Source organism: Vulpes vulpes, chromosome 13 (assembly GCF_048418805.1).
Source record: "Vulpes vulpes isolate BD-2025 chromosome 13, VulVul3, whole genome shotgun sequence".
Taxonomy (NCBI): Eukaryota; Metazoa; Chordata; class Mammalia; order Carnivora; family Canidae; genus Vulpes; species Vulpes vulpes.
Window position 1 is genome coordinate 32,410,121 of NC_132792.1, and position 17,096 is coordinate 32,427,216.

Here is a 17,096-nt window from a genome sequence, read left to right on the forward strand (position 1 = left end):
ACTGCTCTTAACAATTAAAGGTTCTCGGGATCCCTGGGTGGCACAGCGGTTTGGCGCCTGCCTTTGGCCCAGGGCGCGATCCTGGAGACCCGGGATCGAGTCCCACATCGGGCTCCCGGTGCATGGAGCCTGCTTCTCCCTCTGCCTGTGTCTCTGCCTCTCTCTCTCTCTCTCTATCATGAATAAATAATAAAAAAAAAATTAAAAAAAAAACAAAGGTTCTCAGGTCAAGCTAACAGATGAGAAATAAAATTACCATTATTTGAGACAAAAAGACCATCTACATTGAAAATCCAGGAAAAGTCAACTGTGAAATTATTAGAGTGAATAGAAGACCTAAAATAAATATTAAAAATCCATGTTTTCTACATTATCTTTATTTTTTTTATTTTTAAAGATTTTATTTATTTATTCATGAGAGACACAGAGAGGCAGGCAGAGGGAGAAGCAGGCTCCATGCAGGGAGCCTGATGTGGGACTCGATCCCAGGACTCCAGGATCATGCCCTGGGCTGAAGGCAGGCTCTAAACCACTGAGCCACCCAGGGATTCCTCTACATGATCTTTAAAAAGCAAGTTACGTGTCTGCAAATATACATAAGAGAATCATAAAACAGGAAGATACTATTTAAAATAACAGTGAGAAAAATGCTCTGTGAAATTAAAAATATGACAGCCCAAATAAGGATTCAATAGAAATCTAGAAGATAAGTTTGAGAAATAGTCTTAGAGAACCAAAACTCAAAGAGATGAACAGAAACAGAGGAAAGATGAGAAAACTGGAGGATCTGCCTAGGATGTCCATGATCAGATTAAAAGGGATTCCCATAAAAACGAGCAAAGCAGAAGGGAGGAAATTATCACACATACACACCACACACAAAGACCATTTCACTGCATTGAATGTCTAAAGCTCGTACTTTTTTCAGATTCCCTTAATTTTTATCTAATGTACTTTTTCTAGGATACTACAATACATTCACCACGGCTCCATAGGCATCCCTTAGCTGTGACAGTTTCTGACTTTATTTTTCATGATCTTGAGAGCTTTGAGGACTGGTCAGGTATTTGTAAAACGTCCATCTGTTGAGATTTGTCTGCTTTTTTCACTAGACTGAGGTTATGGATTTGGGGGAGGAAGATTACAGAGGTCAGGTGCCACCTTCATCACATCATATGAAGGGCACCTACTCCCCACAAGTACTCTACTAATGACCGATGTCACCTGGCCTAGGTGGTGTTTTGTCAAGTTTCTCTACCGTGAAAGTTATTCTTCCCCAGCCCTGTTCCCTACTGTGTTCTTTGGAAGGAAGCCACTAACCATGTTGGAGTGAAGAGTTCCACTGCACCTCAAGGATGAAGTAGCTACATAAATCACTTCAAGAAATACTTTAGGAGCGTGACTGTTGGATGGTGTGGTAAGACCAAGTTGGGCTGTGTTGAGAAACTGCCTGTTTTCCAAAGTGGCTGCAACATTTTGCATTCCCATTAGTAATGAACAAGAGTTCCTGTTGCTGCTCTGTATCCTTACCAGAAATTGATACTGTCAGTTATTTTTTAAATTGTAACCATTCTAATAGGTGAGGCGGTGTCTCCTTGTTTGTCCTTGCTGATGTTTTTAAGTTACAGGAGTTTAACAAATCCATGCCTCATATTTCAGGAGTACCTCTGGATCTTTTCCTATTGGTCTGACGTGTGTGCCAATTCTTATTCATGTATTGTTTTTGCGTGTCTGCCTACATTTGATTATATGATGAATATTGTATTTGAAAAAGTATTTGTAGAATACAGAGAATGACATTTTCTTCCTCTAGACAAGATTTCCATATGCTTCTGCCTACTACTAATCCAGAACTACCTTATTCTAATTCCAAAGTAAGAGATTTTTCTAGTCCACCCAGGTAACTTGAAGCAGGGCTGCTTTCCTTATACTTCACCCTTGCTCCTAGAATGCATCCCTTTGGAGGTCACAATTCTAAGTGCAGGGTGGTGTGTGGATACTCCTTCTCTTGAACCCCAGCCCTCTGAGGCTGATTCAACCTCTCAACCACTTTTTCCCAACCATTAAATGCTCCTTGAGCAAAAGAAGCTCCAATTGTTGGGCCTGGCAGAGTGAATTTCTTTCTTCTCCCAGATCTTACCCTGGCAATTCCTCACTATCTTATTTGTTTTTTAAAATGTTTTAATTTGATATCATTTTATTTCCCACTGCCAAGAGTGAGAGCAGGGTCCTGGGCTCCCTTTGCTTTACCCCATCCTTCAGGTCTCCCGCTGGCTTTAATAAGTATGGTAAATATGGCTGTATAAGATATATAGTCTGGTAAGAAATTGTAACAAATGAAAATAAAAGTCTTGTCTTCTCCTTTTCCAGTTTAAAAAAGAAAAAAGCTTCTGACTTATTAGTCATGGAACCACTGATCTGAAAAATCCTACCACCTCCTGGGTCAGGACCACTAAAAACAAGCACAGAATTCTCCACAATCTCTTACACGGAGAGAATTTTATTACTGGAAAGCTCATACAATGTTTTTGTATACAAAGTTCAAAAATGCCAAAAACTTAGTATTTACATTTTCCATACAGTACATGATAATCTTCTTCTTATGCTAAGTAGAGGAAAAAAACCCAAAGCATTAGAAACCATTCTTCAAGGTATAACACTTAATTGGAAATAAAATTAAGAAAATTCTTTAATATTTTAAAGTATGTTATATAAAATACATTTTGTTTATCAGGACTACATTTTTTCATTTGGCTGGCACTAATATTGCTAACATATTTTTTAACACACTTTTAAATGTTCAGCAAACCCTATTTAAGTGCAGAAATGAATTCCACATAATGTCTGAGAAAGATACTGTATAAATTTTAGTATTCTAAATGTTAAAAAAATAGTTAAAGGGATAGCAACTATAAATATTACAAATACAATCTTGAGTGGTCATAAAACAGTTTTTTTTTTAAGGAAATCAATTGCACTTGGCTTAAAAGAGTAACATTTCATCTAATCCTTCAGGACATATTATTTAAAAATGTAGAACGATCAATGAGCAGCATAATACAATCAACACTGGACATCAAGCACCTTATTTTAGTGGCATAACAGATGTATAAAATTCCTAAAACAAGACTTTATAAAATTCACACAGGGAAGATGATGAAGCAGAATAAATGGATTTTTAAAGTTGAATTTCTGTTATAACACTTTCCAGTGTGTCAGGTGCCAGTTATTTTTTATACTATAAAAGAATACTATTTTTCAATTTTCTTAGAAACTCAGTGTAAAAGCTACCAAAGTAGTGCTAAAATATCAGAATAACATAAAAATATTTGAATAGCTTTTCCAGGAATTCTAAAAAAAAAGTTCAAATACATATAAACTTATTTTCAAATATATAAAAAAGATACAAAGATAAGTTTTAAATACTTTAGCAAGGAAATATCTTGATTTTATGCCATAAAAGTGAAATAACATATAGTACATCTTAAAATACTTTTAACAAGAATAGAATAGAATCTTCATAAATAGAAAAGGAAGATTCCTCTAATCCCTTCTCCCACGCAACTTAAAAAAATATTAACCTGCAAATTTCTGCTTTTCCTCTATACTGTATACTGTCATCATTGACCTCTGAGTGAAATGAATTTTATTATTTTCGGAATCTATTGTGTCCAGCTTAACAGTAGGCAATGCAGCTGTCAGTGCAGAAGAATACAACAGTGATATGGACAAGACAGCGTACTGTCACCTCCAGTGTAACATGAACCCACTCCTCAGCATCAGGACAACCTGCTTCTCAGGTATCAGAGTGACTTCCAGTGCCAGGCTCTTTTCTACCTCCTGAAGCTGAGTGAACGAGCAGTGATGTGGAGCCTTTCAGGCTGCCGGGCTCTGAAGAGCCTGGGACCTGCAAGTTGCTGCTCTGCACTGGGCCGGTTTCAGTGACATCACTTTTTGGAGTTACCCTAGGTAAAAAGATGAAAGTCGACATACATACAGACCAAAGCACAAATGTGATGCCAAATGTCCTTACAAATGCTATCTACTTCTCATGAGTTTTACTCCCAACCAGTTTCCACTTTTATCAGAGCATGATTAACTAAAACTCCTTATGTGTACCCTAACACTTCAAAATGCAAATACTTATTTTCATTTTTAAAAGATTTTATTTATTTATTTGAGAGACAGAGACAAAGAGAGCACATGAGTGGGGGCAGAGGGAGAAACAAGCTCCCAGCTGAGCAGTGAGCCCAATGCAGGGCTCCATCTCAGGACCCCAGAGATCATGACCTGAGCTGAAGGCAGCCGCCTAACTGAGCCACCCAAGTGCCCTCAAATACTTTATTTTCAAATACAATGCTAACTTCAGAAACTGCATTAAGCACCCTCCATGCATGGGCTGAACATGGTGTGGCATGGGGAAAACAATGAATAAGACAGGATTCCTGCCCTTGGTTTAGTAAATATTTTATTCATTTCCCACCAAGGATGAGATGTTGTGTAATTCCAACATAAAGATGGAAATACAAAGATGCATCAGACCACAGCTCTGCCATTGAGGGTTTGCAAATTTAGTGGAGGTTTAAAGGCACGTGTCTAATTAGAATCTGGTCTGCAAAAGCTGTTATGGGAACACAAAGAAGGAGCATTTGGTATAGTTTGGGAGGACAGAGGTGAGACAACCTAGAGACCTAAAAGTACTTCGCTATCAGCATTCTGGCTCATTCGATGTTTACCTGTGTTTGGATCACTTATGACCATTTGGAAAAATGTCATTAAAGATAATGTCAATATCCTTTCGTGTTCAGAAAATAAGATTTTATAATCATCTTCATATAAAATGACAAATGCCTTTTAGCACTACGACACAGTACTAAAACTTAATAGCCTGTATTTCAGAAGAATCTCAAATATTTACACAAATATACATGCAACCTTGAACAATTACCATAGGAATGACTGTTACTTTCCTACTTGAACAACATTCATAAAGGCTCTTTTCAAAGCTAAGAATTAAACTACCAAATAGCACATTTATAGGCTGAAGCCAAACTTCCTAAATCCAAACTTCCTTGGACTAAGTGTATGGACATGTCATCTAGAACATTTTCTTTCCAGGTATGCTATGCTTTAATAATAATAAAAAAAAGTATAATGCAGAATTCAAAGGAGTCCTGATTTAAGATAACAAAAATCAAAGCTCACCTTCCTTCACTCCGTGTACTTTCAGATATGCTGATCTTATCAGTCCCATTGCCTGCCCGGCCTTTCCTGTCAGCCTGTTCCTCACAGAGTCGGGAGCTGGATGCTGCTGGGGAGGCTGGCTCCCCACAGTCCTGTTCTCTTGATCTGGGAGTGCTCGCTCCATCTGCTCTCACCTCTCTCACTGATGTTTCAGGGGAGGTTTGTATTTCTGTCAAAGTTTCTTGTCCTAAGTAATCGTGGTTAGTGATTGTCACTGCAGAAGTGCCATGATTGGCTGTAGCACCTGTGCTGGTTCCCATGGATTTGGAAATGACCTTCAGCTTGTGCGAACTTGGTTTGTAGTGCTTCTTTTTGTGCTTAACTTTAGAATTGTGCTTTAAGAAGAACTCACATGACTCCTGTAGTACTCTTCTACTTTCACTGATTGGACTGTAAGAGAAACCAAAGAGAGGGTTTACTTGGCAAATGTTAAGTGTTATGAAGAAGCCAAAAAGCATATAATATATCTTATGCCAAAAATCCTTAGTCAATCAAGTTAAAAATTTGAAATGACTTATGGTTATGAAATCTGGGATTATAAATACTATGAGATATAAGTAGACTGTCATGAAGTGAAATCTTTTTTTGCATACACCGTTAGTTGCCTTTGTCAACATAAACAAGTTGGTGAGAAATTTAAGAAGTGAAACCAAAGGATTAGGACAAGGAAACTCAAAGCGGCATAAAGTAGGGGACTATCTGCAAATTATATGTAAATACATCAAATATAAAAGTAAACCTGAAGAAAAAGGACGGAGAGTGGCTGGTTGTTAAATTTAATTATTTGCTAACATTAAAGTTAGCAAGTTATCCTGAAGTGAGTATATAAATATGGGATAGATATATAATAATAGTGCAAAAAAATCAAAGTCCAGTTAAATGCAATTCTTCAGACTTCAAAAACTTAGAAAAGATCTATACTTCTGAGATTTTTACCACAAGAGTTTATTAATCAAACTAATGGGGAATAGTTAAAAAAACTATACTACATTGTTGACCGTATAGAGCATACAATGTATATAAATAACCAAAATGAACTATTTACTTGTAAATCTACTATATTGTTATAACATGCTATATAAGTTTAAAATTTTACCATCTTAAGCAAGGCAAATAAGTGACATTTTAAGCCAGCACTTAATATTTGTATAATAAAATTTCAAGGTAGTAAACAATGATCATACAATATATTTGAATCCTACTTTACAGATTCCCTTACATATATTTGATCCCATTTATTCTCTTATCACTGATAAGAAAAATTAAAATTTAAAATGCTGCATCAAATAATGAATCCAGTGACAACAGTAACAATCTTGAATATAAGCTGTGGAAAGAAAATGCACACTTTACAAATCTTTCATTCATGTTTCAATAGAATAGTGTAGGTCAAAGACTATTTTAATGAGTGCCAAACAAAATAAAGTATGTTTCTCCAGGCTCCAGGAAAAAGAATTCCAAATTTGACATAATAGCTGACATAACGAAACTCCACTGAGTGATGACTTTAATAGTTCCTTGGTATTTGTTCTACTTAATTTAAAACAACATCAGATAATTCAATAGATTCTTACTCTCTCTTACGATTTCGTTTAAAAAACCCAGCCCATTCTGTGCATGTCTTTTTGCTTCCAACCCAGAAGACAGCAGAGATACCAACAATTAATGTCATCAGATATTTTATCATAAATAAAGCCAATTCTGGTCGAGTTTCTGTTTTAGCCTACAAAAAAAAAAAAGTGAATAATAAAAATTTCAGTCGTGCATTTAAAGTGGAGAGAAATCTATACAGTCAATGTAAAACTCATACAAAAAGTATAAATCTCCAGTCTGTTTTATCATAAAATGTTTGACATAACGTAATATAATGAATGGTGCTGCTTTAAGTGCATTCTTTATTAAAGTTCTGAATGAAGAACTTTTATCTGTGTATCAAAATATATAATTAGAAAGGGGAAATATATTTAGGAAGAATATCCTAAATCTTGGCTTGATTTCCCAGCATTTTTTCCTGTAAGTATAGCAGCCTCTTATAATTGCCAAAATATTTGGCTCTAAGAATTCATCTACTTTCCCTCATTATAATCAACCAAAAAATCACACTTAAACTCATTGGAACAACATACTATTTTAGAGTCTTTACACATTGTTGTTTATGTTATAAAAAATTTGGTTGGTTAGGGTGAAATAAGTATCAATACAATACAGTAAAATAAGTTCTGCTTTTATAAGCACATACAAAACCAAAAATTATAAGATAATATGATCAAATTAAATATACCCAAATAAGGTCTCTTCCCACTACAGAAGAATGAAAAACAACTCCCAATTCAGCAGAAGTTGACAGACCTGTTCTTCTGTTTCTGTTCCTCATTATTATCTGCCTTTGAAACTGAATTTAATTTTAAAAGAAGAGCTACAGGAGGCACTCCAACCACTGTAACCAAAGCCAAAACTTGAGGACAGAGCAGCTCTGAAGGCATGGATCTCAGTTTCATCTGATGCATGAAGAATCATTTCCTCTCTCTGCTGGACTTTCTTACAGGAGATCAAATGTTATGTTTATGACTAGTTCAAGTGTACTTCCAGGGAACATTCTCCAGATTAAAGTTAAATAGTGAACTAATACAGGGGTACCTGGGGGGCTCAGTCAGTTAACTATCTGCCTTCGGCTCAGGTCATGCTTTCAGGGTCCTGGGATCTAGCTCAGCGGGAAGCCTGCTTCTCCTTCTGCACTCCCCACCCCCGCTTGTGAGCTCTCTCAAATAAATAAAATCTTTAAAAAAGAAATAGTGTAGGGATCCCTGGGTGGCGCAGCGGTTTAGCGCCTGCCTTTGGCCCAGGGCGCGATCCTGGAGACCCGGGATCGAATCCCACGTCGGGCTCCCGGTGCATGGAGCCTGCTTCTCCCTCTGCCTGTGTCTCTGCCTCTCTCTTTCTCTCTGTGACCATCATAAAAAAAAAAAAAAATTTAAAAAATTAAAAAAAAAAAAGAAATAGTGTAATGAAGTAATACAAACGCTCTTTACCTGATAAGGACACGGGATATGGTACTGACGACAGTGGTCAGAGACCCAAGTTATCTCCCAGGTGATCCTATTCACCTGCTCATAGACGTAACATCCCAGAAGTGTCACCAGTGGCACAAGATACAGGCCACTAAAGACTCCAATTCGAATCATAAATTTCTTTAGTTTCTCTTGGTTCCGGCCGTCATGTTGTATAACTTGTCGAACATGATTTAAGGAAATAATGCCAGCTAAAAGAAGAGACAGCCCGACAAACACACAAAGGCACAGTGGCAAGAGTACAAAGTAGCGAGAAGCATCCAGGTCATAAAGGCCAACAAAGCAAACGCCACTAATGTTGTCTCCTTCAACTTTGTTCATAGCAAGAAGCATAACAGTCAGAAAACCTGGTATTCCCCATGCAACAGCATGAAACCACACTGCTTTTTGTTCAATGGCTTCACAACTCCATTTTCTTCCTGCAGCTAAGAACCACGTAATGGTAAGAATCACCCACCACACGGTGCCAGCCATTGTGAAAAAATACAAAAACATAAACAGAACAGTGCAAGCCTTATTCTGAGAACCCAGAACTACTGTGTCACCGAGTTCTAGCTTCTCATCCGCCTTGTTGCAGGCTGTGCGATCGCCTAACAAGAATCCGATAAAGTACATTAGGGACACAATGCTGTAGCAGACGGAGTAATATATAATTGGTCTCTCTGGGTATCTGAATCTTTTAACATCAATTAAGAAAGTAAGGAATGTGAACAGAGTTGCACAGAGACAAAATATTGAAACTATTCCAATAAAACTTTTTGCAAACTCTAGCTCATCGCTTTTAAAATACATGTTAGGGCATGGAGGCGCGCACTGGTCAATCCCCAGAAACTTATAGCCTTGTCCCCCAGAAGTCTTAAGATGCCTTGGACACCAAAATCCAATGTCTCTCTGGACTTGCTCTGTGTTCTTCTGAGTACCAAGAAACTGTGTGTGTGGATCAAAAGTTACAGGAATAGTCTCATCACAGTACTGCAATCTGTAAAAATGATAAAAACTGAAGTCAACATTTTTATTGATTCACTATTTTAATGTATGCTTTCCAGCTATAAAGTGCTACCTTATGCATTCATAATTTATGGGAGGACACACAACCTGATAGATTATAGGTTAGAGCTTTGAAGTTAACTAAAAACTTGTAGTTATTAGTGAGGCCCCAACACGCTAACATATGTTTAAAACAAGGCAAGTGAATATGAAAATTTCCTTACTCAGAAAATGATCAATTTAATAATTTTTATTTTGTAAACTTTTTTTCAAGTAGGCTCTACACCCTAGGTGGGGCTTAAACTCACAACCTCGAGATCAAAGAGTTGCATGCTCCACTGACTGAGCCAGTCAAGTGCCCCAATTAATAACTTTTAAATAATTTCTGTTTCTAAGACTAAATATCTAAGAAAGAATTCATCCTAAAAAAAAAAAGAAAAAAATTTATCTTAATTAGTAGTCTCCAGACAAATAAGTGTTGGCTTGTCTGTTTACAGTATTAGAAATATAAGCCATGGGGAAATTCACTTGTTTTCTAATGCCCCCAAGTAAAGCGGCTCAACCATATATGACTAAGGTGTTAACAGCTAAAATTGACTGAAATGAGACCCTTCCCTTTCCTGGATTGGGTTAGGTGATCTCTACAGAAGATCACCAAGAGATAGACTCAGACCAGCTTAATTCACATCACTATTCTGTTTGTTTGGCTGTTTTTTTAAATTGAGGTATAGTTGACATACCTTATTATTTGAGTTTTAGGTAGGTGTACAACATAGTGATTTGACATTTATATACATTGAGAAATGATCCCATGGTAAATCTAATCACCATCTGTCACAAAACTAATATAATGTTATTAACCATACATTATATCCCCATGACATAACTGGAAGTTTGTACTTCTTGCCTCCCTTGTTTATGGCATAGCAGAGTGAAGTATATTTCTATTTTGTGAAATACTACTCAGTTAAATTTTTTTTTACAGTTTTAAACTTAAATTCAATTTGCCAACATATAGTATAACACCCCATGCTCACCCCATCAAGTGCCCTTCTCAGTGCCCATCACCCAGTCACCCCATCTCCCCCTCACCACCCCTTCCACAACCCTTTGTTTTCCAGAGTTAGGAGTCTCTCATGGTTTATTTCCCTATCTAATTTTTCCAGCTCAGTTCCCCTCCTTTCTCTTATAATCCCTTTCACTATTTCTTATATTCCCCCTATGAGTGAAACCATATGATGACTGTTCTTCTCTGATTGACTTATTTCACTCAGCGTAATACCCTCCAGTTCCATCCACATGGTGGGTATTTGTCTTTTCTGATGGCTGAGTAATATCCCATTGTATATATAGACCACATCTTCTTCATCCATTCATCTGTCTACTCAGTTAAATTTCTACACACCAATATTAATTTGGAGGATCTGTATGGTTTAAAAATTAGTGGGAGCTTTAGGGCACCTGGGTGGCTCAGTTGGTTAAGTGTCTGACTTCAGCTCAGGTCATGATCTCGTTGTCCTGGGACTGCAACCTACACTGGGCTCCCTACTCACCAGGAAGTCTGCTTCTCTCTTCCTCTGTCCCTCCCTACACTGTGCTCTCTCGCGCTCTCTCTAAAATAAATAAAATCTTAAGAATTTTTTTAAAATAAATTAGTGGGAGTTTTTAACAAGAAAACATTTATTTTACTTAAATATATATTTATTTAATTTTTAAAAAGATTTTATTTTTAAGTAATCTCTACACCCAATGTGGGATTCAAACTCATAACCCCAGCATCAAGAGTTGCATGCTACACCAGCTGAGCCAGCCAGGTGCAGCAACAAGAAAACGTTTAAAACATGCTTTAGATATAGATAAGAGTAGCAAATAATAAAATACATGCCCAGAAAAAGAACATTATGTATCTACCAACATTTTAAAAACTTAATATTATGTCAGTTTTGCTTTATAGCTTTTAAAATAAAACAATATAACATTAGATATCAGGTGGGACGCCTTCTGGTTTTACTCTCTTTTTCTCTCTCCCCAGAAATACTCATTACCATACGTTCAGTTTTTATTCTCCTTATGCATTTTAAAAAAATCTTTCCTATGTGATTTTCTAGCCATAATATTATATAGTATTGTTTCACAGGTTTTGAATTTTATATAAATGACACCGTACTATATATATCATCCTATAGCATCCTATTTTTACTTAATTTTTAGATTTATCCATGCTTATAGATGTGGATCAACTACATTAATTTTATCAACTATATGGTAGTATTCTAGTGTATAGGTACATCACTAGTCATTCTTCTACAATGGACTTTCAGTTTTTCCATTTTTTAAAAAAGTAGGAATAATTAGCAATCAGTATTCTTATGTATGCTCCACTGTTTGTGTAAAAGTTTCTATAGAGGGGGATTGCCTAGAATGTAAGGTATGAGTATGCTCAACTTTACTATATATTACCCATTGTTCCTGAAAACGAGTATGTGTTCACCAGAAGTGTATGACTTCCACAAAGCATCTATATACTTCCTTTAGTCTACAGATTAAGAAACAGAAAGGTAGACACAGATTCTTTCCCAGTTTTATCGTGTAAAGTCTCATTATATCAGTAGAATAACTCAAATTACAATCCCCTAATGTCTAGAGAATAGGAGACAAAAGTTATTAATCAAGGTCAATGTGCAAAAAGGTCAGTGAATTGTTAAGTTCATTTCCCCCCAGTTTGGGTCAAAGGCACCATTACATGTTCTCAGAGAACTGTGTACTTCTCTTTTGTTGTATCTAGCATGGTTGTAATTTTACATTTATTATTCTAATTATTTGATTACTATTTGTTCTTCCCATACCACTGCAAAGTTCTCACTGCAAATCTGTTTTTGCTCACCATTATGTCCAAACGCTTATCACCCCAGTGGCTGGCATATGTTAAGTGTAAGATAAACATTTGTTGAATGAAATAATGAAATCCTGTCACAAATGTTCTGGAAAACTAACACCAGCATTAAAAGATTATTGGTAAAAAAAATAAAAAATAAAAAAAATAAAAGATTATTGGTAGCTTTTAGTTGAAAACATAATTTACCTGTCACATTCAAGTTCCTCAGGCCATCGCATACCAAAAGTGTCGATTAGTTTTTTGCAATCAGAATATACTTTCTCACAAAACTTACGACAAGGTGGAACCACATTAATTTGGTCTGTGCACGCTGGTACGAAAGCTTTGCAAAGGAAAGTTTCAATGTTTGGTGAACATTCCAAATTTGCAAGGGGAAGAAAGGGCTATTAAGAAAAACAGCAAGATAAGTAAGGTTAGAAAACATTTTAATAACAAATGAATGAAATTAATTTACTATTCATACACCTTTTCACTTACACTCCAAAAGAATCTTTATCTCTCTCTCAATACAATCAATTTTTTTCACTTTTATTTATGTATTTTTAAACTAATCTCTATGCCCAATGTGGAATTGAGTCATGTACTCTACTGACTGTGCCAGCCAGGTGCCCCTCAATATAGTCAAATTTTAAGGAGATAATTTCAGTTGGTCTGTTAGACTTATGAACCCTTCATACGCAATGGAATATTATAGTTTTATTAAATTATACATTTTTAAAGAAGATGAGCTAAATCAAATCAAAAGCAAAGCATGAATTGCTTGCTAGGTAAAATAAATTATGCAAATATCCCATTTATAAGTATACTGGAACACCCAAACACTGTACTAAGCATTCTAGAGAGTGAAGGAATGTTTGGGGCAGAGGAACAGCACAGAAAAGGCATGAGTATCACTAGAATGTGTACATGCAGGGCAAGCTCAGAGTGGCGAGAATATAAGGTCAAAGAGGTGGTGTTAGGGTCCAAGTAAGAGAGGTGAGATTGGAGGTATGCTGGGCCTGATCCTGGAGACCAGGAATGACAATGGTAAATTGCCTGGATTTTCAAATCAAGGAATGAAATACTATTGGAGAGTTTTAAGCAGGGAGTATCTCTAGAGTCTGACAGCTGAGCTGGAATGCTGGACCCCCACTAATTGGCTGTGTAACTTTGTCAAATTAACTTTTCTGTGCATTAATTTTTTCATCTGTAACATGGCAATAATAGTAGTACCTGTTCCATAAGACTGTCATGAGAATGGAATTAATAAATGTAGTGCACTTCAAATAGTGTTTGGCATTTAGTAAGCACTCAATAAACGTCAGATTGTGATGATTACACTTTAGAGAATACAGATGACTTCTGGATAAACCTGGCACACTAATCACAGATGTTCACCCCTTTTCCCTCCTCATGCTTCCTCACTAAAATTATAATAAAGAGAAAAAAAAGGTACTAATCCATTGGTAAGTGAACAGAAGAGACCACATTAGCATATCTGACTTTTCTGGAGAACAAAAACAACAAGAAAGCCCCAACCTTTCCAAGACAGGAAACTATTAGAGGAATGGAAAGTGAAGGGCAGCCCAGGTGGCTCAGAGGTTTAGTGCCACCTTCAGTCCAGGGCATGATCCTGGAGACTCGGCATGGAGTCCCATGTCGGGCCTCCTGCATGGAGCCTGCTTCTCCCTCTGCCTGTGTCTCTGCCTCTCTCTCTCTCTCTCTCTATCTCTCTGTCTCTCTCTGTGTCTCTCATTAATAAATAAATAAAATCTTTAAAAAAAAAAAAAAGGAATGGAAAGTGACATAATGGAACACAGGACAGACAGAACTAGGAGTGGAGGGATTCAGGTGACAAGGAGCTGACGTGCCCTAAATAATCTGAAAATCTAAGTTCTTTGAGATACCAAGTAACACAAAAGGCTACCCTCACACTTACCCCAGTAGCCAGAGGACTACTGCATTCTACCGGGGTTGTTTCCAGGAAAAAGGCAGCTAGCGATGGTGTGCACTTGGGGCATCAGGCACAGGGCAAGAATACAGCACAAAGTGAAAAGAGGGGGACTGAATAACAGTCTACCTACAGAAACATGAAGCCCTTATCTTCCTGTTCCTGTTCTGCTCAGGCATATACCCACCATCCTCATTCTATGAAAAAATTCAACAGTCTTGAAGAGCTCTACATTCTGACAATGAAAAAGACAGTTGACCTTGAATTCACCCTACTATGAAGCCCATTACTAACAACCCCCATTCTTGCAAATGGAGCTTTTTAGTGCCCCACACAAATATAAATGGGCAGCCAAGGATCATCAGGCATTTGAACAAAGCCTCCCACATCAAATAGAAACCAAAACAAACAAGTAGATAATTGAATATTTGGAGGAAACAGAGATATAGGGAACAGAAGAAAACAAATCACAGAATAAACAAAAACCTTAATATCTTAAATGAGAAGTTACTGCAGTCATTTAAAACGGATGGAGTGCTAGTGCTAGAGAAAATTAAAATAAGATAGCTTGAATAAAAATAAAACAACTACAGAAGGATAGAAGATAAAACTGAAGGAGGATATGGACAATCAGAGAGAAAATCCTCCCAATCAGAGGATCAGTCCAAGTGTCCAACACTTGACTAAAGGAGTTTCAGAAAGAACAGGGAGAATGGGGGTATATAGATGGATGATAATCAAAGAACATAACATTTTTCACAACAGAAGGGTACTAGTTTACCAACTGAAAAAGCTGGCATCACACTGCAACCTTACTAGTAAAACATTTCTGGGCTATAACTACAATTTGTTTTTAAGATTTATATATTTATTTGAGAGAGAGCATGAGCAGGGGGAAGGGCAAAGGGATAGGGAGAGAGAGAGAGACTCTTAGGCAGATTCCTTGCTTCTGAATATCTAATATCAGATACTAGGAGACAGTGCAAAAATAACTCTAATATTCTCAAAGAATATTACTTTTAACCTGGAATTCTATACCCAACCAAACATTTAGGTAACAGTAAAATAATGACCTTTTTGGCTCTGTAAGGAATAAAAAATGTTAACTTTCAAGTATCCATTTTTAGGAAGCAACTAGAAGACACAGTATTCCTAAAACCAACTGAAGGAATATGAATAAACCATGCAGATAAGTGACATAGGACTCAAGAATTAGTTGATCCAAAACTGGAGAATGGCAAGAGGAAGCCTTAGCATGGCAGCTATGTATCTATTGCAGAAAGCAATCAGGGCAAGGAGGAATGTCTTAGGGAATGGGAATGGGAATGGGGGACTGGAATTGACAGGTTATATGATATTTTGAGCATCTGGAAAAACTGCTGTTACATGTCTAAAAATCTGCTGGGACATCAGAAAAAAAATTAGCTGTAGGTACATAAAAACAAAGTAAATGGGGAAAAATGCAGTTACTACATTAAAAAAGAGGAAGGGTACTAAAGAAATACAGGGGCAGCCCAAGTGGCTCAGCGGTTTAGTGCCGCCTTTGGCCCAGGGTGTGATTCTGGAGACCCAGTATGGAGTCCCACGTTGGCTCCCTGCATGGAGCCTGCTTCTCCCTCTGCCTCTCTCTCTCTCTCTTTCTCTCTCTCTGTTGTCTCTCATGAATAAATTTTTAAAAATCTTAAAAAAAAAAGGAATACAAGCAGTCAAAGCATAGTACTTGACTCAGTAATGTACAATATTTAATGTTCCTAGTAATGCTAGCACTCATGATTGATTTAATCAAGAGCTGTGTTAGAAGGTTGGGCGGAGAAGTAAAAAAGGTAGAGTAAGACAAATTATCAAATGCCATAATAAGAGAGAATAAATAGAGACTGCCTGAAGTTCTAAATGGAAGAATCACTAAGTAACAGAGTAAGTATATTAGAACATGGTCCAAGTATCAGAAGATCCCTGAAAATGTTCAAAGTAGCTGCCTTTGGGGAAGAGGACTGGGATGGGGAAAAAGAAGAGTGGGCAGGAACTACTGTTTTTCTGTTAAAAGCCTTTAATATTGAGAATTTTCTTCGAGCTTTATTTGGGTATAACTGGCATACAATAAAGTGAACATGTATAAAGTGTAAACTTTTCTGGGTTTTGAAACCATTATCACAGTCAAAGAAATAAATGTATCTATCACACAATGAAAAGTTTCCTCTTGCCTCTTTGAAATCCCTCCAATCCCTTCTTCTTGTCTCCCCTCTTACCCTATCCCCCTACCCCAAGACAGTAACCTCCCCTGGTTAATCACTGATATGCTATCATTATAGAGTGGTATTTCCTAGAGTTCTAGATAAATGGAATCATACAGTATATATTCTTTTTTGTCTGGCTTCTTTCACTTGGCATCATTTTGAGATTCAATCATGTTGTTCTGTATATCAACAGTTCATTCTTTTTAATTGCTAAGTAGTATTCCATTGTGTGTTTACACCATAATTTGTTTATCCATTCACCTGTTGATGGGACAGTTTGAAGTGCCATGGGATATGAGGGTGGATATCCACTAGCTGACAATTAAATAGAGCTCTGTAGGTAAGAGACTTTAGGTAGGACATAGATTTGGAACCCATCATTATAAAAATGGTAAATGAAATATGTGAATGATATTACCTAGAGAACATGTAGAGTAAGAGAAGATGAAAATTCGGATTCAAGAAGAATGGGGCTGAACTTACATATTAATATCCTCTTCTCCAAATGCCACTGAAATGGGAAAAGGCTTAAAGATAAAAAAAAAAAGAAAATCTATAGCTCTACAAAAAAAAAAAAAAAAAACAACCAAACAAACAAACAAAAAAACAGGAAAAGTTCTTATCAATGAACTATAAACATTGAGACATTTCTGAAAGATAAAAGGGAATAGAGGTGTAGCATCTGGTAAGACGGTGGAATGGGAGGACCCTAAGCTCACCTCAGCCCACAGATACAA

At 36.8% G+C, this 17,096-nt stretch overlaps 1 protein-coding gene across 2 annotated transcripts in view; it reads right to left on the minus strand.

Annotated features, from left to right (window-relative positions):
* Positions 1-2,482: 2,482 nt before the first annotated feature.
* FZD6 (frizzled class receptor 6) overlaps positions 2,483-17,096 on the minus strand; it is a 41,044-nt gene continuing 26,430 nt past the window's right edge. For both annotated transcript variants that reach the window (XM_025994801.2, XM_025994802.2), the window contains 5 exons: positions 12,382-12,578; positions 8,274-9,291; positions 6,819-6,967; positions 5,206-5,634; positions 2,483-3,965 (listed from right to left, as the gene is read on the minus strand). In XM_025994801.2, coding sequence (XP_025850586.1) covers positions 3,797-3,965; positions 5,206-5,634; positions 6,819-6,967; positions 8,274-9,291; positions 12,382-12,578 — 1,962 coding nt within the window. In that variant the 3' untranslated portion in view covers positions 2,483-3,796. The remainder of the gene's footprint in view (positions 3,966-5,205; positions 5,635-6,818; positions 6,968-8,273; positions 9,292-12,381; positions 12,579-17,096) is intronic.